Source organism: Mixophyes fleayi, chromosome 6 (genome assembly GCF_038048845.1).
Source record: "Mixophyes fleayi isolate aMixFle1 chromosome 6, aMixFle1.hap1, whole genome shotgun sequence".
In the NCBI taxonomy this organism is placed as follows: Eukaryota; Metazoa; Chordata; class Amphibia; order Anura; family Limnodynastidae; genus Mixophyes; species Mixophyes fleayi.
This window is the reverse complement of record NC_134407.1, coordinates 4,366,087-4,389,087: the sequence shown is the minus strand read 5'-3', so window position 1 is coordinate 4,389,087 and position 23,001 is coordinate 4,366,087. Positions and strand designations below refer to the sequence as shown.

Genomic DNA, 23,001 nt, shown 5'->3' with positions numbered 1-23,001 from the left:
TGGGGTCATGGGTTAGATTCTGACCGGGGTCATGTATGTGTGGCGTTTGCATGTTCTCTCCGTGTTGGCATCCTCACACACTCTACAAACAGACTAGTAGAATAATTTTGTTTCTACAAAAAATTGACCCTAGTCCCCAGTCTGTATTCTGTAAGGAATTTAGACTGTAAGCTCCAGTGTGGCAGGGACTGATGAGAGTGACTCTGTACAGCGCTCTGCATTTGGTGGCGCTATAGAAATAAACGATAATCCGTTGTTGGTTGTCTTTGGTTATGACAGAGCCCTGCGATGATGTCATCATCGGATGTAACAGTATCCATGGAATGTGTTATATTGCTGGTGAATCTCCCTGTTCATATAAAGACATAAAAAGCAGAGAACAAAGCTAGTTAGAAAAACTAATTGCATTAAATGAAAGTTGCAGTTGGACATTTGCAACCAATTAACCAATAAACAATAAACCAATAAACCAGTCGTGTGAAGGGGGACGACACCTTTTTGTTTCACTTGTTATAGACTTGTCTGATCGCTTTGGATACCTGCTGACCGTACGTCGCCCGTTCATCAGAGTATAAGAGACCCTCATACATCATAATGAGTAATGAGACCCCCTGATGTCCGCAGAGCCTGACCGGTGGACCCTCCGTTCCCCTCGGTTTTGTGGGAGTACATATCCTGCATTGCACCTTTCTATGTGATGGCGAGATCAACCTGCGTTCATAAATAGAATTATCCCCTATCATTAAGCTGTTCTAAGAGCTGTCAGGGACAATTACAGCTTGTTTAAGAAAACGCAGTCACGATTCTTCAGTTTCGGGTCTATGTAGAAATACCTGCTGTTCCCAACAGAGCCGGAGCAGCGGGCTGTCACTGTAAACTAATTATATATATATATAAAACTGCTTCACAAATAGCAAAGTTCAATTTCATTTTCTAATATATATATATATTGCATATGAACTTTGCAACTCTAATATTGTGTGTCTTATTCAGCACCTCAGCTCCTGTAATTTGGTTATCGGGGAAGCCCTTTGGGGTCAGTTTTGGTGGTGCTATTTGTGAAGCAGTTTAGTCTGGGACTAATATCTGTCTATGGATCACAACAGACTAAAGTACAATATCCGATCACATCACTTTAATAACCAAACTATGAACGTTTTCTTCATAAAACATTGCAACGTTCTGTTCTACCAAACATTACACAGCAGCTCCTGGCAGATCTAAAATGTTGATCCTCTCCTCCCACTAGTAGATCCACGTTCTGATGGAACATACAAATGATGTAGATGTGTAAACACAAATTATAGTGGTGACAAGTAAATGTGAGGTTCTGGAAAATACAAATACATTAGACATTGTCCCTATAGGTAGTGCCGCTGGCTCCCGTCTTACCGCAGAGAGTAGTCGGTGACTGTACAGGCTGCGCTCCGGTGCTTGTGTTTTAGCTGTTCCAGGATACCCTGTTATTTGTCCGCATCTGCAGCTGGGAGGAGATCCGGAAATCCAGCCAGGACTAGAAAGGATTTTAGCTGCCAACTCTGAGATACGCGTTTGAAAAGCTTTGATCGCTTGCCGGACCACTATGCCCAGTAAATGTCAACACACCAAGACTGAGATTCGTAAACACACCTGGTGTAATGTCCATGGCTGCTTTACTGCGGGGAACATCCTGTCCCTCCTGCTCATATATTCCCGGCAGTGCCAAACTGGAATATCAGGAGCCAAGAAGTCCATGAGTCCCCTTCTTCTGGGATCATGTGATGGTCACTGGCGCACGTCCTTCACTCTACGCAGAAGTTCTAGAGTTCCTCTCACTGGTGGGAAGATTACTGGAAAATATATTATGTGTTTCAGATTCTATAAATCCATCTAGCATCTAAATAACTTTTTTCCCCCCTTTAGAATATAACATTGCTCCAGAGACAGCGTTGTATTGTAGGTCCATGTTGCCGCACGCCAGTGTTAGTGAAGACTCTGTATCACGCAGTGCTAAATCCTTCGTTCCTTTCCTTTTTTTTGTTTTCCTGTACCCACATCTCCCATAATTAATACAGCTGAATGTGAACGGAAACCATTTACTAAAGGGACTTAAAACCAATAGTGTATTACAGCAAAGTAATACGTTGTATGAATTTGATCGTTATTTAATATCCTGTACTGAGCGCACACAGAATATCGTACCCATCGTTAGACCTCTGACCAGGCAGCTGCTGGTGTTTGTGTTTACAAAGCTGTATAATTTGTCAGCAGCAACTATCTGGTCAGGATTCTAAGCACTGCAACTTCTGGTTTGTATCTTTTCCATTCTTGATCTTAAATAATAGGCAGCACGGTGGCTCAGTGGTTAGCACTTCTGCCTCTCAGCACTGGGGTAATGAGTTGTTCTGTCTGGAGTTTGTATGTTCTCCCTGTGTTTGCGTAGGTTCTTCCGGGTGCTCCGGTTTCCTCCCATACTCCAAAAACATACTGGTAGGTTAATTGGCTGCTTTTAAATTGACCCTAGTCTGTGTTTCTGTCTGTGTGTGTGTGTTAGGGAATTTAGACTGTAAGCTCCATTGGGGCAGGGATGTTTTTGCCCCAGGCTGTGCAAGTGAAGAATACTAAAACTAATTTATATTTAAAACTATGCTCTTTTAGAAAGATGTTCACAGAGAGATATTTATGGGAGAAGTACACAGGTGGGCTACATCAGGGGTTCTCTATAACTGTGCTTGTGTAACTGGAAGAGAAAGGCAAATTGGTCGCCATTTGGTTACCCCAAAATATCAAGTCTTAATTTAAAAGAGAAGCCTCCAGTATGAATAGATTGCTTGCCCTGTGGTGTGTTCTCCTTCCTCTCTATTCCTTTTCATAGTGATTGCTTGTATTTCTTCTGGGTGCCCTGTGAGACCCTGGTTAGCGATGCCTGAAGAACGGGGGGTTCACCTGAAGAAACTATTATTAGAATTTCCCAGCAACAGAAAGTGATCACACAAACAATTGATTGTAACTCTACACTGAAATGTAGAATGATTCTGTCCGGTGGATGTGTAACTAGGTTGTTTAAGTCACTGAAACTCTCCGTACAATAAATACTCGGGGAGATAATGGACAATACTTATAACATGACTTTTACATTTATAATATGAATTTAACTTAATGAACTTGCTTGTACTGAGGGGGCCTTGCTGACTGTGCAGGGACTGTCTGACTGATGTTTCTTCCAACCACAAGAGGGAATTGTTGTGATGGTCCAGCCTTGATTTGTGTGTTGTAAGCTGTACATCCTCAATTTTTTGTAGTACCCTAGAACCTCTCCTATCATCATCATCGCCATTTATTTATATATAGCGCCACTAATTCAGCAGCGCTGTACAGAGAACCCACTCACATCAGTCCCTGCCCCATTGGGACTTACAGTCTACATTACCACACAGTCTAAATTAACACACACACAGACTAGGGTCAATTTTTTTAGCAGCCAATTAACCTACTAGTATGTTTTTGGAGTGTGGGAGAAAACCAGAGCACCCGGAGGAAACCCACGCAAACACAGGGAGCACATACAATCTCCTCACAGATATGGTCATGGTCGGAAATTGAACTCATGACCCCAGTGCTGTAAGGCAGAAGTGCTAACCACTGAGCCACCGTGATTCATGCAGCCTGAATCTATATACATTATGTCTAGCTGTGACCAGACACTACATACCAAAAAGTGCCAGCTTGCATCCTATCTAGCAAAGCTATTTGGTGGCACATATGCAATGCCGTGTCTTGGGACCCGTAAAGCAATGCTGACATATCTGGTCACAAATTTACTGACAATTTAAAGGAAATTATATTTCCAGAAAAATGCAGAGGGTTAGTTAAAACCAGACGTCACCTTGACGCCACGGTAATATATGGGATAATTATGGTTATTATAAATCCATAATATTTTCTAGAATAATGTTTGTCTTCATTGAGCAGAACACATTATGACGTGTATTAATTGAAACAAAAACAAGAATGTGTCCTTGTCGGTTCTATGTGGTAGATATAATTATTCCTGCTTCCATGCAGTGAGATGATGGATGTGTTATTGTGCTTGGTTTATAGAATGCTCTCTGCACCCAAACATTAAACAGATCTCACCCTGTAACCACCGTGGAAGAGACGATGTAACAGAATTGATGACGACGTGATAGATTATATAAAGTTGTGATATATTTGTAGATTCCTCTTTTATCGTTGAGTTTGGTTTATTCTTTTTCAGGCGTACTATGGGTAGCAATGGCGGGAACGCATCAGATCTGGGCGCTCTTATTAGAAGAGGGGGCATTGCCCAAGGGAAGGTAAGTGACCCCTCTGTGTATAGATCTATGAAGATGCTGAGTGCTCACTGACTCCTCTGGAAACTGGGTGATCAGAGTAATATGGATACGTGTTATACTGCTAGAATGCTGCTATAGAGCTTTCTGAATGGCCGTTATCCACCGTAATTATCACATCTCTCTTCTGTTTCCTGCTATAACCTCAAGTGCAACATTTGTTTTTTTTAAATATTTTATGTTCACAATTTATACTCTTTTGTGAAATGTAGTTTTTCTTTGTTCCATTCACATCTACCTTTCATTATATAATACAGCTGTGGAAAGTGCACTTATCTCACACAGATGTCCTTAGATAATGAAATAAACCTTCATCTCGCTGACTGTGTGTTATGTACAGAAAAGTAACTTTAGTCATTTCCTCTCTCTGAGGACATAGTCCAGTCTCAGAGCGTCCATCGGTTATTGATGTAGAGCTATGTAGGAGATACCAGCAATAGGGGAAAGTCACTGAATAGAAAATAAATACAGCAATTCCTTTCTGGGATAAATGATAGCATTCTTACATGTCCTCATGAGCTGAAAGTGTCATTTCACAGTGACGGATCCATGTGTCTAGCAAATACAATTTATTGGGTGGCAAGAATGGAACATGGATATTTTTTTACAACTATTTAATGGTTAATTTTACAAACCAGAAAATTGTGGCCCATCATCATCATCATTTATTTCTATAGCACCGCTAATTCCGCAGCGCTGTACAGAGAACTCACTCACATCAGTCCCTACCCCATTAGAGCTTACAGTCTAAATCCCCTAACATACACACAGACACACACACACACACACACACACACACACACAGAGAGACTAGGGTCAATTTGTTAGCAGCCAATTAACCTACCAGTATGTTTTTGGAGTGTGGGAGGAAACCGGAGCACTCGGAGGAAACCAACGCAAACACGGGGAGAACATACAAACTCCTCACAGATAAGACCATGGTCGGGAATTGAACTTATGACCCCAGTGCTATGAGGCAGAAGTGCTAAACACTGAGCCACCGTGCTGCCCATTGGTGCTGAATTCTGGTACCCACCTATGTAATCTTACTTCAGATGTGCCGATCCATGTGTACACACCTACACAACTTACCTTCAGATCTGTGATCTTCATCTCTCATAACCATCTGCTGATAAGATGGTGACTCTGTACACTGTACAGATATCTGCCTGCACTGCTGGTCCTGAGTGCGTACACACTGCCACATTTACCCATCATTCCATTGGTGATCGTTAATTTTAGGAAGTTTATAAAATCAAATTAACAGATTTGACGTGGCTTGGTACAATAAAACATGATCGTGGGGCGTACACACTCTTGCAATAGCTGAACAATCGATCGTGGATTGTGTGATCTGCACAATAATTGCATAGTACCCATCTTAATTTTGCACTTTGGCGGCCTCCCCTGTTCTGCGTTTTGGAACTGCCGCCGTGAAATAGCTTACGTGACCTTCTGTGTGATTTGTAGGTCCAGAGGAAAATATCTACTCTCACTTTAGGATCATCCTCTTGGTTTACTAGAACGTTTCCTTTATCCTCCTAAAATACTGCTCCTCTCCTATGTCTTAAATAACACCAGGCAGAGGAAACATTGGGACTGTTTTTATTCCTTGTCGCTGTTGAAGATTATAATGATTTTATTACATTGGTAGAATTGTGGCAATAACTGCGCTTTCTCTGGGATAAAAAGCTCTCTGGCCCCTGTCAGACAGGAAGACCCCCAAAATGTGCTCCCAACTCACACACCCATTTCAGAACTTGAATGACTTCCCGCAGCATAAAATCTGACTTTTTCTTATGTGTGCAAATGAGGAACGGATCGGTGCGCCAGGTTTCCCCGAACTCGCCCCATCAGACGCTGCCCTCGCTGCTTGTAAAAGTGCAAGGACCTTATCATCTGCGGGACTGCTCCGTAAATACCCTTTATGTGATCACTGTAATCTGAGGTCACTGGGTGAGTTTATTTACTGAACCAAGGCGCAAATGTTGCAATTGCTGCTCATTTATATTTCTGGAAGTAGTGGTTCATAAATCCACAACAATGTACTTTGCACAGAATGAATTATGCGACCAATATCCATTTGTTTTCCTCGGTTCGTCATGGCCATATAAGACCAATTGTGACCCTGTTTGTCTCCCTCCAGTGCTCTTCCTAAAGGAACATGTATTCGCTTTGCTGGGAGTGGAAACGAGGAAAACAGGAATAATTCGTACCCACACAAAGCTGGGTTTGCTCAGCCCTCCGGACTGACTCTGTGCACCGCGGACCCTTGGAACAGCCTCTTTGTGGCCGACAGTGAGAGTAGCTCCATCCGGAGCGTCTCCCTAAAAGACGGAGCCGTCAAGCACGTGGTGGGGGGAGAGCGAGATCCAATGGTAATGTTATTACTCTGTATTATAGTACACAACGCTGCTATTGGCGTGTTTGTTGTTCTATCCCGGACACATCTGTTTGACACTTTGTAACAACTTTTCCACTCCTCTCACTAAAACTAGTGTTATGGGTCAGTTGTACTATAATACTGCTGAATGGGTTCCCTCCAGGTCCTCTTGCTTTATGATGTCAAATACTGCAGTCACTGACATTAATCAGGGAAGAGAGGAGACTAATTAGACACTAAAATCATTATTTGTGAATCAAATGGCAGACACATGAACATAGTATTAATGATGCAAAAAATATTAAATCGTATTTACTTCGCAATTTCAGATAATATCACTGTATATCAAACATTAGTGGGCCCAGAGCAAAGGTCGTATTAGTTGCTCCTGTGCAAAATTGAAGCAGTACCTTGCAACAATACTGAAAAATATCAGAGGACAATTCTCATGCTGACTGTATTCTGATTGTAGCTCCTTGTTTCCGTCTCTTACTGACTGTATTCTGATTGTAGCCCCTTCTTTCCGTCTCACGCTGACTGTATTCTGATTGTAGCCCCTTCTTTCCGTCTCACGCTGACTGTATTCTGATTGTAGATCCTTGTTTCCGTCTCACGCTGACTGTATTCTGATTGTAGCCCCTTCTTTCCGTCTCACGCTGGCTGTATTCTGATTGTAGATCCTTGTTTCCGTCTCACGCTGGCGGTATTCTGATTGTAGCTCCTTGTTTCCAGCTCACGCTGGCTGTATTCTGATTGTAGATCCTTGTTTCCGTCTCTTACTGACTGTATTCTGATTGTAGATCCTTGTTTCCGTCTCATGCTGGCTGTATTCTGATTGTAGATCCTTGTTTCCGTCTCACGCTGGCTGTATTCTGATTGTAGATCCTTGTTTCCGTCTCACGCTGGCAGTATTCTGATTGTAGATCCTTGTTTCCGTCTCACGCTGGCTGTATTCTGATTGTAGATCCTTGTTTCCGTCTCACGCTAGCTGTATTCTGATTGTAGCTCCTTGTTTCCAGCTCACGCTGGCTGTATTCTGATTGTAGATCCTTGTTTCCGTCTCTTACTGACTGTATTCTGATTGTAGATCCTTGTTTCCGTCTCACGCTGGCTGTATTCTGATTGTAGATCCTTGTTTCCGTCTCTTACTGACTGTATTCTGATTGTAGAATCTTGTTTCCATCACAGAACTTGTTTTCCTTTGGTGACGTTGACGGGACTGGAATTAATTGCAAGCTCCAGCATCCACTGGGGGTGTCCTGGGACCGGCAGAGAAATCTCCTGTATGTAGCAGATTCATATAATCACAAGGTGAGACACAGACTGTTGATGCTCTGTAAACCCCCCTCCTGATTCCTATCATAGACTGTTCTATAAAAGATTCCATCCGAAACGTGTCTAGCAGCGACTGGGAGAGATATGTACTTTCCGTTTATTTACAATGAAGAGTCCTTCCATATCATCCATATTAACATTAAACAGGAGAGGTCTAAATCAAATCTATACAAATATATACAAATATATATATATATTATATAATAAATAACTTTTTGTCTCAGGCTAAAATAGCATGGAAATCAGGATTTGAATCTTGGCAGAATTGTCACTTTTTGGCCTAGCAGAAATATTGCTAAAATGCTAATGGTTCAGCCAGATCCTCAACCACTTCCTGCATTTAGTGCATATATATTGAGTATTAGTATTTTTAGTTCTTTAGATGTATATTTTAATTTTTTTTTAAGAATGGATGATACTGGTAGTGTAATCTGTTGGATATATACGTTGTTGGACCCTCTAGTCTCACCCCACCCTCTAGCCACACCCCATCCTCTAGCCACACCCCATCCTCTAGCCACACCCCATCCTCTAGCCACACCCCACCCTCTAGCCACACCCCATCCTCTAGCCACACCCCACCGCCACTAAACATTCTGCATCTTTGCAAGTTGTGTTCCACAGCATAATATAGGGCCATTACCCTACACAGTGCATCCCACCACAGTTACACCTGTACCAAGTGGCTTCTCTTATTCCCTCACTTCATTTGTGTTTCTCGATGCAATAAAATAAGTTTGACATATGCAGTGTACATGGGAAATAACCCACTCAGCCTCTATTTTCCTTCCATGCCGCTCTACATCTGCCTCCCCTCTATTATCAGTCTCTACACTGGCTCCCTCTACTCTTCAGAGTCCAGTTAAACTCCTTACCCTCGCCTATAAGCCTTCCCTGCATCCTCAACCTCATCTCTCTCCCGTCCTCTACATTCTGCCAACGACCGCTGCCTCTCCTCCTCATTGATTATCTCCTCTCACTCCCGTCTCCAAGACATCTCCCGTGCTGCTCCTAACCTCTGAGATCACCTCTTCTCCCAATCAGGCTCTAATAACCCATTTCTTCATCACAGCCCACCAGCTCTCCTACCCACCCATACACCCCTTTACACTCTCTCACCCTCTCTGTGTCACCCATGTTTGTCTGCCCCTCCTCCTTAGATTGTAAGATCTTATGAGCAGGACTCTCTTCCCTTCTATCCTCCTTCTACTACCTCTGCCACCAGTATGCCAGTGCCTCCCTCCTTTCCTCAATCAGATCCTGCTTGCTGCGCCCATTCTCCTGGGTACAGGTTCAGTTTCTGCTCCTTTCCTCCCATTTCTGTCCCCCACTACTCGTGCCTCTTTCCTCATATTTTAGTGAGAGGCTATTGGGCAGCACGGTGGCTCAGTGGTTAGCACTTCTGCCTTACAGCACTGGGATCATGAGTTCAATTCCCGACCATGGCCTTATCTGTGAGGAGTTTGTATGTTCTCCTCGTGTTTGCGTGGGTTTCCTCTGGGTGCTCCAGTTTCCTCCCACACTCCAAAAACATACCGGTAGATTAATTGGCTGATATCAAATTGACCCTAGTCTCTCTCTGTCTGTCTGTGTGTGTTTTTGTGTGTGTGTTAGAGAACTTAGACTGTAAGCTCCTATGGGGCAGGGACTGATGTGATTTGTCCCCCCCCTGCGGAGTTAGTGGCACTATATAAATAGCTGATGATGATGATCCCCCGCCTAGCTCCTCTGTGCTCATAGCCGGATTAAGGGGGGGGCACAGGGGGCACGTGCCCCGGGCCCCCCTCTCTCCGAGGGCCCCCCGAATCACCTCACCTGGCAGTTGCTGTGAAATACGACTGCGGGGGCCCCCTGACAAATGCGGGCACTCCTTAACCCTTGGATGATCTCTAAACATTTGCCAGTAGTACAGCAGCACCGCAGCTGCTGTACTGTCAAAAATGTCCGAAATTGAGCTGCTGCGCATGTGCAGCAGCTCCTCCTAGGCACCAAGAAAGTGAGCAGGTGAGTCGTCATAGTTTCACTGGGCACCAGGGCCCTGTGCTTCCTGTCCCACAATTCTTTCTCTTTTTTTCAAACTTCCGCGCGGCCACGCGATGACGTCACATCGCGCCGACGCAGCCGCCCAGGAGCCTCCGGTAAGTTGGTGCGCTGTTTTTCTTTCTAATCCGTCCAGGGGATAGTGACAGGTACTGCAGAGGGGGGCTGGGGTGGCAATAACTAAAAATTACTGCACGGGAGAAGTGATGTCTGCAGGGGGAAGGGGGGGGGGAGTGGGTGACAATGTATGCAGTGGAAAGGGGGGTGAGTGACAATGTATGCAGGGGGAAGGGGGGGAGAGTGACAATGTATGCAGGGGGAAGGGGGGGTGAGTGACAATGTATGCAGGGGAAAGGGGGGGGTGAGTGACAATGTATGCAGGGGGAAGGGGGGGTGAGTGACAATGTATGCAGGGGAAAGGGGGGGGGGGTGAGTGACAATGTATGCAGGGGGAAGGGGGGGTGAGTGACAATGTATGCATGGAAAGGGGGGGTGAGTGACAATGTATGCAGGGGAAAGGGGGGTGAGTGACAATGTATGCAGGGGGAAGGGGGGGTGAGTGACAATGTATGCAGGGGGAAGGGGGGGGTGAGTGACAATGTATGCAGGGGAAAGGGGGGGTGAGTGACAATGTATGCAGGGGAAAGGGGGGGTGAGTGACAATGTATGCAGGAGAAAGGGGGGGTGAGTGACAATGTATGCAGGGGAAAGGGGGGGTTAGTGACAATGTATGCAGGGGAAAGGGGGGTAAGTGACAATGTATGCAGGGGGAAGGGGGGGTGAGTGACAATGTATGCAGGGGGAAGGGGGGGTGAGTGACAATGTATGCATGGGAAAGGGGGTGTAAGTGACAATGTATGCAGGGGAAAGGGGGGGTGAGTGACAATGTATGCATGGGAAAGGGGGGATGAGTGACAATGTATGCCACGGAAAGGGGGGGTTAGTGACAATGTATACAGGGAAAGGGGGGGGTGAGTGACAATGTATACAGGGGAAAGGGGGGGTGAGTGACAATGTATGCAGGGGAAGGGGGGGTGAGTGACAATGTATGCAGGGGAAGGGGGGGGGTGAGTGACAATGTATGCAGGGGAAAGGGGGGTGGTGAGTGACAATGTATGCAGGGGAAGGGGGGGGTGAGTGACAATGTATGCAGGGGAAGGGGGGGGGGTGAGTGACAATGTCTGCAGGGGGAAGGGGGGTGAGTGAAAATGTCTGCAGGGGGCAATGACTGTAGAAGGGGGACAATAAAAATGGCCAATGTGTGTGGGGGGACGACAGTATATGACTGTAATGTGTGTGGGGGACAGTATATGACTGTAATGTGTGTGGGGGACAGTATATGACTGTAATGTGTGTGGGGGACAGTATATGACTGTAATGTGTGTGGGGGACAGTATATGACTGTAATGTGTGTGGGGGACAATATATGACTGTAATGTGTGTGGGGGACAGTATATGACTGTAATGTGTGTGGGGGACAATATATGACTGTAATGTGTGTGGGGGACAATATATGACTAATGTGTGTGGGGGACAGTATATGACTGTAATGTGTGTGTGTGGGGGACAGTATATGACTGTAATGTGTGGGGGGGACAGTGTATGACTGTAATGTGTGCTATTAAGTGAATGTGGGGCTGCTTGGGGAAAATGAGGTATATTTATTGAATGTGATTATGAATTATTTAATGCCTGAGATGGTTGTGGGAAATGGTTATTTTTATTAAACATAAATGCTATTTAATTTCTTGCTGGGGTTGTTTGGAGGGAGGGAAATAGGTTAACTTATTAAATGGGAATACTATTAATTTAATGTTTGGGGCTGGTTGTAGGGAAATAGGTATATTTAATAAATGTATATACTATTTAATGTCAGGGCTAGTTGGAGGGAAATAGATGTATTTATCAAATGTGAATACTATTATTTTAATGTTGGGGCTGGAGTAAGGCCTAAATTTAAAACGTGGGTGCTATATTGATTTAACACCGGTGCTGGTTGGAGTTTTCTAAATTTCATGTACCCATTTTTTTTTTCCTAATAGGGCCTCTAACATTCCAGGATCCAGACAAGCAGCAACTGATCTAAAGACACCAGCAGCCACAAGTGGTGACAATGACAAGACAGGTAGGAGAGACGAGGACAGTCTGCCAACTGTCCTGAATTTGGTGGGTGACTGTCCCGCTTAGTCAGGATTTGGTCTGACTACAAGAACAGTTGGGAGATATGTCCTACTTCACATTGTACTGCTTGTGAAGGCAGAACTGTGTGCACCTAACAGTAGTGCTCACAGTATTGCCTGTGTATTTGTTGAAAATGTCTAATAATCATATTACATCATAGGAGCTCCCCTGTCTTAAGTGGCGGGCCCCCAGAGCCTTAATCCAGTTCTAGTTTAGCAGGATGGAGCGGATAGCTACTCCCAGTCCCTGGATAGGACACAGCCTGCAGAGGAAGCCGAGGAGCTCTAAGTCTCATGAGATTTATTAATCTTGTGAGACTAAGAGCTTCCCTGCTCACTCTACAGGAAGTTCCCACTCTGATGGATGTCAGCAGCATCAGAAGCATAGATAAGTACAGTGGGCTGGGGGTGTTGTAATGTGTTTCTCTTATGATGGGGAGGGCCTGATGAATGTAATGTTTTATTATAATGTATGTATCAATGCCCCATGTTGACCACACCCCCAACATAATGTGGCCACGCCCCTGACGGCGCCGCTGCTGCACAGCGGCACACGATTTTGTCCTGCTCATCAACAGAGATGGGCCTGTATGCTTGAAATGCCAGGGCTGATTTTTACTCCCAGTCCGGCCCTGCTGGGCACATATTTAAACTGTAGAAAAACAAATAAATCATATATAAATAGATATCAAGAAAACCCTTAATATGCAAAATGTGAACTGAATGATGATGCATATCGTTTATATGCGTTTTAAACCTGCATTTTTTTACACCATTGGTTAACAGGCCTTAGGTGGAACAAGGATTTGTCTGTTGTCATTTGCTTACCTAACCATTCCTGCCTTGTCAGTGAGAATAGTCAGTTCCATCGAACCTTTATTATCACTTAGAATTCAGAGAGCCTAGTTTTGATATTATTGTTACAACAGTGCACAAATATATATATATATTTGACAGGAATAAGAAGCAGGGTTTTTTGTGGTATTTTCAAAGATGGTGGCGTATGCAGAGTTTTGTCTTTTTCTTTTTTATTCAGTGCTACTCTCCATAGCAGTGAAGGATTTATTTACACTGCCCTATGTAAATGGGAACAAAAAAACAGCTTGGTTTTATGGGCAGCATGGTGGCTTAGTGGTTAGCACTTCTGTCTCACAGCACTGGGGTCATGATTTAGATTCCCTATCAAGGCCTTATCTGTGCGGAGTTTGTATGTTCTCCCCGTGTTTGCCTGGGTTTCCTCCCACACACCAAAAACATACTGGTAGGTTAATTGGCTGCTATTAAATTGACCCTAGTCTCTCTGTTTGTGTGTGTGTGTGTTAGGGAATTTAGACTATAAGCTCCAATGGGGATTCTCTGTACATCGCTGCGGAATTAGTGGCACTATATAAATAGATAGATAGCGTGTGTTATCAATGGCATTTTTAATGTGCAGTATCATTGCTAGTATTATTGCTAGTTTTAATGTGCGTTATCAGTGGTATCATTGCTGGTTTTAATGTGTGGTGTCAATGCCCATTTTAATGTGGGGTTTTGATGATTGTTTTAAAGTAAAGTATTTTAGTTTGTGGAAATAATGACTTTCTTGTGTAGACAACCTAGGCGAGCCCTCTGGTGAGATCTGTAAATGTTGTACTGCTGGCTATAGGTGTTGTAATGCAGGATATGTCAATGCTTACAGCCTTATACCCAATGAAGACACTATGCTCTTAATTTGAGATCTTAGGGGCCCCCCCTGTCTTAAGTGCCCCGGGCCCCCCAAAGCCTTAATCCAGCTCTGTCTGTGCTGCTGGTTGTACTGCTCCTTGCTGTGTATTATTGTGCCTACATTGTAGTGTACTGGGCTGTCCTATTATGACATATACTGTATCCGCTGTACGGTGCTGTCTATGTGTTATAATGTTGAGTAGGTTATGCAGTAGCACCTTGTATCCAGCAGGTGTCACTGTTGCTGTGCGTGAGGTCCAGTCATGCATATAAATAGTAGCAGTCACTATGGACAGACGGACTATCCTGTCCTTCTAGGTAAATATTCCCAGTCAGCTGTTATGGGGACAGCAACCCGGTTACCTCATCCAACACTATTAACGTCACTCTGAAAAACAAAACACGAGAACAACATGAGGGCAGCATATTGGGCACAGTTCACTGTGACTTATAATTAATGATTTCCTTTATTTTATGTGACTTGGCAGAGAGCCGGGGATGTGAGTTCTCTAGTTCCAGCGCTGGTCTCTGCCAAGTGACAGTCCTCCTATTTATTTGTGTTAAAGGTTAAGCTAAGAAGCACAAGAAACACTTGGTGTTTTCCCCATTAAAGCAGTGAGGGCTGGAGATGGATTTTTCTACATTAATCCACCCTGAGAATTATTCACCAGATCATTGTGTTTCATTCCTCTTCAGTTTTGCAAAACTGCTGCTATTAATCACAGAGGTGACTCTTCAAATTCACAGACATACTGTTATTTATCAGTCCTGAGGGAGATAAAATCACACTGACAAACTGGGAGTCTTGAGTTGTTTCTCAGCCTCAAGGAGATTACAGAACTTAGGTTGGGTACACACTGCAGAAAACTGCTCCCGATATCGTTAACGATTCTACCAGCAACTGACAGTCCCGATCAGCAGCTGATTCCTGAGTACACACTATACACGTTTTACATGATTTACCTTCAGATCTGTGCTCTTCATCTGTCATAACCATTGGCTGAAAAGATGGTGACTCTGCACCCTCCATAGAGATCTATGGACACTGCCGGTCCTGAGTGCGTGCACACTGCATAGAGATCTATGGACACTGCCGGTCCTGAAAGCGCACACACTGCATAGAGATCTATGGACACTGCTGGTCCTGAGTGCGTGCACACTGCATAGAGATCTATGGACACTGCCGGTCCTGAGTGCGTGCACACTGCATAGAGATCTATGGACACTGCCGGTCCTGAGTGCGTACACACTGCATAGAGATCTATGGACACTGCCGGTCCTGAGTGCGTACACACTGCATAGAGCTCTATGGACACTGCCGGTCCTGAGTGCGTACACACTGCATAGAGCTCTATGGACACTGCCGGTCCTGAGTGCGTACACACTGCATAGAGATCTATGGACACTGCCGGTCCTGAGTGCGTACACACTGCATAGAGATCTATAGACACTGCCGGTCCTGAGTGCGTACACACTGCATAGAGATCTATGGACACTGCCGGTCCTGAGTGCGTACACACTGCATAGAGCTCTATGGACACTGCCGGTCCTGAGTGCATACACACTGCATAGAGCTCTATGGACACTGCCGGTCCTGAGTGCGTACACACTGCATAGAGCTCTATGGACACTGCCGGTCCTGAGTGCGTACACACTGCATAGAGATCTATGGACACTGCCGGTCCTGAGTACACTGCACACTGCATAGATCTATGGACACTGCCGGTCCTGAGTGCGTACACACTGCATAGAGATCTATAGACACTGCTGGTCCTGAGTACACTGCACACTGCATAGAGATCTATGGACACTGCCGGTCCTGAGTGCAGACACACTGCATAGAGATCTATGGACACTGCTGGTCCTGAGTGCAGACACACTGCATAGAGATCTATGGACACTGCCGGTCCTGAGTACATACACACTGCATAGAGATCTATGGACACTGCTGGTCCTGAGTGCAGACACACTGCATAGAGATCTATGGACACTGCCGGTCCTGAGTGCGTACACACTGCATAGAGATCTATGGACACTGCCGGTCCTGAGTGCGTACACACTGCATAGAGCTCTATGGACACTGCCGGTCCTGAGTGCGTACACACTGCATAGAGATCTATGGACACTGCCGGTCCTGAGTGCGTACACACTGCATAGAGCTCTATGGACACTGCCGGTCCTGAGTGCGTACACACTGCATAGAGATCTATGGACACTGCCGGTCCTGAGTGCGTACACACTGTATAGAGATCTATGGACACTGCCGGTCCTGAGTGTGTACACACTGCATAGAGATCTATGGACACTGCCGGTCCCGAGTGTGTACACACTGCATAGAGATCTATGGACACTGCCGGTCCTGAGTGTGTACACACTGCATAGAGATCTATGGACACTGCCGGTCCTGAGTGCGTACACACTGTATAGAGATCTATGGACACTGCCGGTCCTGAGTGCGTACACACTGCATAGAGATCTATGGACACTGCCGGTCCTGAGTGCGTACACACTGCATGATTGGAAAGACATTGTTTAGAGATTTTTAGTCCGTTTACAAAATCAAATTAAACAATACGATGAGCTTTGGAACAATATTTGTTGATTGTTTGAACATAAACACTAATGCGAAATTGGGCCGAACTGTTGTTTATAGTGTGATTGGTCCGATAATCGGATCAAAAACAGTAAAATGTTCTAAGCAATAACTCACAGGTCCCTTGTCATCTCTGTGGTTTGTTTGTCCAAATAGGCCGTTTTAAACCTAATTGGACTCAAATGGACAAATGTATGGAGACAAAGAGGTAAAGAGGTAGCTTGTCCCGATCCGTGGGTAGCCCTGATATGTCTAACGTCTGACCTTGTGTGTCGCCTCTATCGCCCCAAGCAATCTAGATGAAGTGGAGAGAGGCATTTTGCACACAGCTATTTCTATATGTACCTGTCACCTACGCTCCATGGACACAGCCGTACTGTGGGCTGAAACAGTCATTAGACCGCAGCCTCTCCACTCACTAAGGACCAGAAAACGTCTTTAACTGCTACCATAGAGTAGGCTTGTGTGATATGCAGGGTACGTTCCACTTCTCTTTACACCCCTGGGTAATAATAACTGTATTTGTTTCTACTTTTTGTTTCAGATCAAAGTGGTGGATCCAAAAACCAAGAGCTGCATCACATTGGCCGGTACAGGAGAAGCCGGTAATGTGACCGGACTGAGCTTTATGCAGGCGTCTTTCAACGAGCCCGGTGGTCTCTGCGTGGGGGGAGGTGGACATTTGTTGTACGTTGCAGACACAAATAATCATCATATTAAGGTCCTTGATCTGGAAACCAGATTGGTCTCTGTGGTAGGTGGCATCATATAAATTATCTTAATAGTTTGTAATGTGTTTGTAAACGCCTGTGATTTTCTTATTCTAAGGGGTAAATTGTATTCAGCACAAGGTCCTGTAGGAGCCTCAAGCGATGACCCCTCTCGTGTTTGATCGCACCTCAGAGATGCAAACAAAAATGAGCGCAGATTTCTTTATCATAATAACTGTCAGCGTGCTCCGCGGTACTTCACACGGGGCTCCAACAGGACCTCGTACAGCTGGTTCACAAGGGGACGTCTACGGAAAGTGGGACTTGAAATGAAGCAAAGAATTTTGTAAGCATAAAGGACTTCAATGTACCTTCCACGCCTCCTCCTTCATTCTATGTTCCTGCTGAGATAACAACGTTTGTTCAGTTATTCTCTCCGATTGTACAGTGCTGAGAAATATACAGTAGTATAATATAGATAATAATCATCACTTCAAATGCATTGCAGCAAACATCAACCCAAGGAGATTGCTGCACTTTACATGTAATCCACTTATTATTTTGGAAGAATCAGTCTCTGACCATAATCCTAAAATCCACACATGATTCAGGCAACAAAACATTGTTTTTCAGTTGAAGAAGTCCCTTGTGGAATGTGGCGCTGTCTCCTCAATAAGCAATGAGGGTAAATGTATCAAGTTAAGGTGCTCACTGACCCCCGTGAACTGGTTTTGAACCCTGGAGTAGCTTCATGTTTTGGTAAAACTGCCCTCGTGTGTTTTTGTTTTGGATTTTTTTAGGGAAAAACCTAAAATATGCTAAAATCACATAATTTTTTACTTTTTTTTTGTTCCTACATTATTATTAACCTCAATAACACTAATTTCAAGTCATTTGCAGTCAATTTTGACCAAACTCACAGGTCACAATATTATTTTCATACACTTTTGGACAAATACTGCAGCGACCTGGCTGGATGGTAAGCGACAGAGCAATGACTCAAACACACGGCAGTTCCTAGCACATCTAGGACACATTGGCACACAGCAGTGGCAGAAAAGAAAAAGAGGGGTCCTCCGTTATGCTGGATCTTAAAAAGGAATCCAAAACTCCCGAGATCCGACGACATAACAAGGAAGTTTTGCCTCGTTTTCAGTTCCGAGGGCGTGCGAAAGTACCGAGCCGGCTTGGTACTCGGATCTGCTAAGTTCCGGTGTGTTCAGTTCTCAGGGAACCGAGCCTGAGCATCTCTAGTATCAAGTTGCAAGTTTTGGCGGGTTTGAAAAGTGGAGATGTTGCCTATAGCAACCAATCAGATTGTAGTTATCATTCATTTAGTACATGCCACAAAATGACAGCTAGAATTTGATTGGTTGCTATAGGCAACATCTCCACTTTTCAGACCCGCCAGAAACTCTCTGCTTGATACATTTACCCCCTGGTGTGAATGTTGTGCTGTCTCCGTTATCTCTTTAAGAAACCCTGGTATTTAATAAACTTATTTAGAGAATCCCAAGTTCTTTTGATTTTTATCACATTACATTTTGTACCAGCTACACTATGACAATTGAATTGTCCCTCTGAACAAGCTTTCTATTGGTTTACACCTTGCAACCCTGGAAACTTTTAAGAAAGAACACTTAGTTTTGTTTCATAATGAAAGTAGGCGTCTTTACATCAATCTCACAGACAGCAGAGAATCCAGGGGTTAGTTGTATTACAGGACCTGCCAATATAATGAGATCCATCAGTCATGGAATAAATCTATTATAAGACCAGACACCCACACACCACATTGTGCTGTATGTCTGTTTACATCTGATTCCCCGGATACCACTCTATGCAAATACGATGTTGTGAACTCAGCTGTATATTTATGTAGAGGTTTCATTTTGTTGTCAGGAGAAGATTATTCTCTTTTGTTCTGCACAAATCTTCGTGCCTCTGAAACTTTTATTCTCATCTTTTACAAACTCGTCAAACTTTAAAACCCGTCGCTTTAGTGGTAAAACTTTACCAAACAGTCGCTTCCACGTAATCTTCACTTCAATTAATAGAAATCTAACAAACCCCAGAGGAGCGGATGAGCTGACAAAATGTCCCAAACCCTGTATTGTCACCTGCTTGTTTATATGTGGACAATGAAAGAACTGCTAAACCCCAGAAGTGATTACGGTATAACTATTATGTGGCAGTTTGTTTAAAAGTGAAGTGTTTGCAATATTCCATCCATCCTCCAACAGAAACCACAAAAAGACACATCCTGAAGTCACAGAATTGTTTATAAAACCACAGATCTTTGTTGGCTAGAAAACTGCATATTAATCTCAGACCTTTAGGCTTCTGTGCACTTTCCCTCATTTATTTCCTCTTTTCACAGTGAAAATCACCAGCTTGAACAGCTTTTTAACTGAATCACTGCAAAGTAAAGGGACAGACAGCACTTTTATGCTTTAAGTACTTGTCCACGTTTATAGAGTTTTATTTATGTTTTGAATTTAGACATTAGAGTGGAGGATAATCACATACAGATCTCTATACACACTCACCATCTAGTACTTCTGTATCTATCCGACATCAGCTGTTTTGTTTTTCAGTGAGAATAGCTTTACCCGCAAGGGATTTGAGAGCAAATGACATGTCCTTGAGGGCCACTTAGAGCAGACTTTGTACAACCCTTCTAGTAGGCAATTTTTTGGATATGCGTACCATTAGATACACTCTGCTAGAGAGTGTATCTAACGAGTCAAGGTAGGCAAGTAATTTATTTACAAAATTGACCCTTTTGGGGTCAAGTATGCAAACTTCAAAGTCTACAAAGTTGGATTTTTTTCCTTTCAGCTTAACATTGCTCTAGAATGTCCACCAAGTTTCACATTTGCTTTAAAGGGATTGATACCCCTGGTAACTTGGAAACAGCAGATCATTCTGGGCAGTGGGTGGCATCTAAACATCCATACATTGACCTTTAACATAATCTTTTTAATTAGTGCATTGTCTTCCCATTTGGGTCATCTGTTTAGTACGGTTGGTCCTCTCCCTTTAATTCAGTTATATCAGGTAGGTTGTTAGACGTTGGTATTGTTATATGTTATGTAATTGTAGTGTTCTGTCTGATATTACCTGCACCCTCTATCTTACAGCTTCCTATACTCTCCATAGAAGCGGCTGATGTTGTGGACAGTGCCTTGTCGTTGAAGATTACCACTCCAAAGTTGCCTAAATCTGCACCCATTGTTAAGCTGGAACCCTTAATAGTATCACCCAGCAAAACACTACGGTTTTTACTGAACCTCAAGCTTCCTGCAGGGTCTAAGCTGACCGGCGGAGCCCCGAGCTTCTGGTTTCTATTCACAGAAAGTAAGTTGTGCTTCAGGCCCAGATCATCTAAACAGGTTTAATATTGATCATGCACAAATCTTTCATAACAAGGGACAAGTGCAGAGGAGCAAAATTGCGGTTCATTTCCATGCACATCGGGTTTGCGGTTTAACTTGCCGTTTCCGGTGATACAATCTGCAGTGTAAATTTGCATTTTGCAGAATTGATAGTCCATAAATAGAGTTTGGATGTCTGTGTTCAGTTCATTCTGCTGTGCAGAGTGGTTGTGATAGAACTGGGAACAGGCCAAATTCCGCTGGAATAGCTCGTGAAATTCTGTTGCCAAATGTGGAATGAGATGAAGATTTTGTAGTTTTTTGATGATTTATCCCATTCTCTAGTTGCAGAGATTTTGCCTCGTTGTTCGTCCCGTAACATATATATATATATATATATCTTCTCTGTCGCTATCTGTTATTAACTAGAGACTTCTCCCTTCCCAGGCCATGACTGGCTTCTTGCTGGACAGAAGACATACGGAGAGATTGTGAGTCTGTCTAAACCCATCCAGATAGAGCTGCCCGTCCCTCGTGACGGTCCCTGCCCTGACGCCGTGCTGAGTATCGGCGTATGTGTGTATTACTGCGCTGAGGACGACGGCGTGTGCATGATGAAGTCTGTCGCCTTCTCTCAGCCGCTGCGAGTGACTGGCGAGGCCGCAAACAGCCCTGATCCGCATCATCTCTCCTACACCTTCTAAAGGCAGCGCAGCCGATCACAGGGGGGCTGCGCTCACTGCTGCACGGTCGTCTGCCAAAGAACTGCCCAATATGTGCCTCCGAGCAGACAGCCGTGCCCGGGTTCACCTATTTATTTTTTGGGGGAGTATTTATAGTCTGGTGATAAAATGAAAAGATCTATTACATACTGAATGGAACGGGTGAGATGTACTGTGTATTAGACATGCTGCCTTTCTCCTCTGGAATACACAAATAGCACTTATAATCATGTCACAATAAGGCCTTAAGAAGCTGTCAGCTGTCACTCAGGAGGCAGAGTATGATCATTATCTTTAAGCCACCTCGTACCTCGATGATGTCACTACTTTCTGATGAAGTGATAGGCTGCATTCTCAGTACTTGTTACACCCTGCAAAGTGGCAGCCTCCGCTGTGTGTAAGCGACAAGTGCACTTTAATGTTCCCGTAATACCAAAGCGTAACAGCAATAATACTAAAATACTATCCAGTTGCGTTATCCATTTTTTGTAAAACATCCATCTGTCAAATGACAATGAACCACTGTTCAGATTGAGCACTATTTATGCAGCTGTCATTGTGTTCTTGGTTAAGCCAATAATCCTGTCCCCAAATACGTTTCATTCACAGATCTGTCTTTTTAGACCTTCTGACTTGCACTGCCGCTATTAACTGTTTGATTTCCAGAAGATTCTGACCACGTCCTGCACTGAGTCACTGCAGGTATAATATATGTACTGTATACACTGCCATAACGGTTACTATGGGACGAAGGTTGTAACTTGTAGGATACGATATGTCTGCAATGTAATAGAATAATCTGTTACCCTGAATAAAATTCACTCCAGTCATCACAGACCCTGAAAATAGCTGGATTTTTTTTGTGTTGAAAATCAGAGAAGCATGAAGGTCTGATTCATGTTCGGACATCCGTCTGTTTACGCAGTGTATCGTGAAATAGCTGTGCATGGCCAAAAACAGACGTTCCGCCTATGAACATAATTTCATGCAATTCATGTCTGCACACAACTGACGCAACTTGAGAAGCGGAACAGTGCAGGAAAAGGGACAGATTTACTTGGGCCATGTACAGTAAGATGCGGCCAATTCAAGTCCTGTGTTTCTTACAATTACAATTGTTTTCAGCCTACAGGGGAGGTGTAAGTGCAGATAGTGATGACTGACACGGCAGTCTCTGCTTTAGAAGTTACACATTTGGGAGCCACCAGCTATCACAGCACATGTGTATAAAACAAAGATAAAATATCTAAACCCATTGTATGGACTGTATGTGCAATGCTTTTTTGTAAGAAAAAAGGTGCCAGAACTCTTTCTGCCCCCCATTCATTTTTCTGTAGCCCTCTCTTACTGCCCCCCTCATTTTTCTGTAGCCATCTCTTTCTGCCCCCTTATTTTTCTGTAGCCCTCTCTTACTGCCCCCCTCATTTTTCTGTAGCCCTCTCTTTCTGCCCCCCCCCTCATTTTTCTGTAGCCCTCTCTTTCTTTCTGCTCCCCCCTCATTTTTCTGTAGCCCTCTCTTTCTGCTCCCCCCTCATTTTTCTGTAGCCATCTCTTTCTGCTCACCCCTCATTTTTCTGTAGCCATCTCTTTCTGCCCCCCCCC

General features: G+C 44.1%; 1 protein-coding gene across 1 annotated transcript in view; it reads left to right on the top strand.

Moving 5' to 3' along the window:
* The window catches only part of NHLRC2 (NHL repeat containing 2), a 36,891-nt gene extending 14,657 nt beyond the window's left edge, over positions 1–22,234 (top strand). The window contains exons 6-11 of the mRNA XM_075215636.1: positions 4,238–4,316; positions 6,499–6,730; positions 7,924–8,046; positions 17,135–17,344; positions 20,444–20,660; positions 21,125–22,234. Coding sequence (XP_075071737.1) covers positions 4,238–4,316; positions 6,499–6,730; positions 7,924–8,046; positions 17,135–17,344; positions 20,444–20,660; positions 21,125–21,381 — 1,118 coding nt within the window. The 3' untranslated portion in view covers positions 21,382–22,234. The remainder of the gene's footprint in view (positions 1–4,237; positions 4,317–6,498; positions 6,731–7,923; positions 8,047–17,134; positions 17,345–20,443; positions 20,661–21,124) is intronic.
* The last annotated feature ends 767 nt before the right edge of the window (positions 22,235–23,001 follow it).